Raw genomic sequence first — 1,579 nt, forward strand, 5'->3', positions numbered from 1 at the left:
ATGCCCCCCAAGAAGGCCACCAGCGCGACTGCCGCGCCCAAGAAGGCTGCTCCGGCTCACCCTTCCTACCGCGGTATGTATTCTCTGATCCTGCGTGCGCTTTTCGTCGCGCCTTTTTGAAAATGGTATCATTTTGATCGCAAGCATTTACTTATGCTATCCATACAGACATGATCAAGGATGCTATTGTCAACGTGAGTAGATCACTGTTGCCGCCCGGCCTGTTGTGATCGGGGACCACGCGCTCCCGACCGTGACACGTCCGGTCCGGGGCCTCGATTCAACCACGGCGCCTGGACCTCTCTTTGTAATTCTCACTGTATTGTTGCTGACTGATTTATCAATCAAAAGTTGAAAGAGCGCAATGGTTCCAGGTATGTATTCGCCGCGCGCGACATTTTCATTCACGCGCCGCTCGTGGTTACCACTCCCGGCGGACCAAGAGCGGCGCGTGATCGATGTTTCAACCTCCGCAATCAGCGACCGCAAACTAATTCAACTGGATTGATACAGTCGTCAAGCCATCAAGAAGTATGTTTCTTCAAACAACAAGATCAATGTCGCCTCTCAGGCCACCTTTGATGCCCAGTTCAACAAGGCCATCAAGGCTGGTGTTGAGAAGGGCGAGTTCACTCAGCCCAAGGGTATGTACCGAATATCTCGAATGGTTCTCACCCAAATTGTGGATACATTTTCATGTATCGTCGTCGTGACATCTCAAAGTGTCACTACGTCCATCTCATAGCACGACTATTTGCTGACGCTTTCCCTTCAGGTCCCTCTGGTCCCGTGAAGCTGGCTAAGAAGGAGCCTGCCCCCAAGGCGGCCAAGAAAGAGCCTGCTGCCAAGAAGGTTACCACTGCCAAGGTTCGTTGTCATAGCCCACTGATGCGCCCGCGTCGCTTTGGCAATGAGAAAACTAATCCATATGAACAGAAGCCTGCTGCTGCCAAGGCTGCCGCCACCACCAAGAAGGCTGCTGCCCCCAAGAAGACCGCCGCCAAGGCGACTTCCACCACCAAGACCACCACTGCTGCGGCTAAGAAGGCTAGCACCACCAAGAAGACCGCTGCCGCTAAGCCCAAGGCCAATTCTGGTAAGGCCCGCAAGACGACCACTGCCGTACGTAGCCCTGTGTGCCTTTGCGGCTCGGGCATCAACAAGACCATGCTCACCCGACCTCGATTGATTGATCGATGACTGACTCTTTTACCCAAACAGGCTCCGGCGATAGTTGAGCAGCCCAAGGTTGTCGGCACGACTAAGTCTGGCCGAGTGACCAAGACCACAGCGAAGCCTGCCGCGAAGAAGCGTGCGACCCCTAAGAAATAGAGGACGCATCATGTCATGTCTCGTTCTGACTTCGACTTGTGTCCCTCCCGTTTCTAACGTGCGCTCTTGTCTGCGGGAGGGCGACTTGATTCCTCTTGACCGACTTTCTCTTCCGCTGTATCTTCTTTCCTCCACAACAGGATCATTTGATCCTGATGGGTTGACTCTATCTTGGTTCGTGCCATGATTGCCATGATGGTCTCTATGGTCCCTGATCTCATTTTCGTTCCTTCTCTTTTGATTATCG

The 1,579-nt window shown here is 53.3% G+C and overlaps 1 protein-coding gene across 1 annotated transcript; it reads left to right on the plus strand.

The window, feature by feature from the left end:
* N7539_009133 (histone H1/H5 family protein) lies at positions 1–1,332 on the plus strand (the record flags this gene model as incomplete). The annotated part of the gene is made up of 7 exons (XM_056938728.1): positions 1–73; positions 169–194; positions 352–374; positions 514–644; positions 776–867; positions 937–1,122; positions 1,222–1,332. 7 exons carry the CDS (start codon positions 1–3, stop codon positions 1,330–1,332), a joined length of 642 nt encoding a protein of 213 aa, XP_056786105.1.
* Between the last annotated feature and the right edge of the window lie 247 nt (positions 1,333–1,579).

Source organism: Penicillium diatomitis (genome assembly GCF_028827545.1).
Source record: "Penicillium diatomitis strain IBT 30728 chromosome Unknown utg000015l_segment0_segment0, whole genome shotgun sequence".
NCBI classification, from domain to species: domain Eukaryota; kingdom Fungi; phylum Ascomycota; class Eurotiomycetes; order Eurotiales; family Aspergillaceae; genus Penicillium; species Penicillium diatomitis.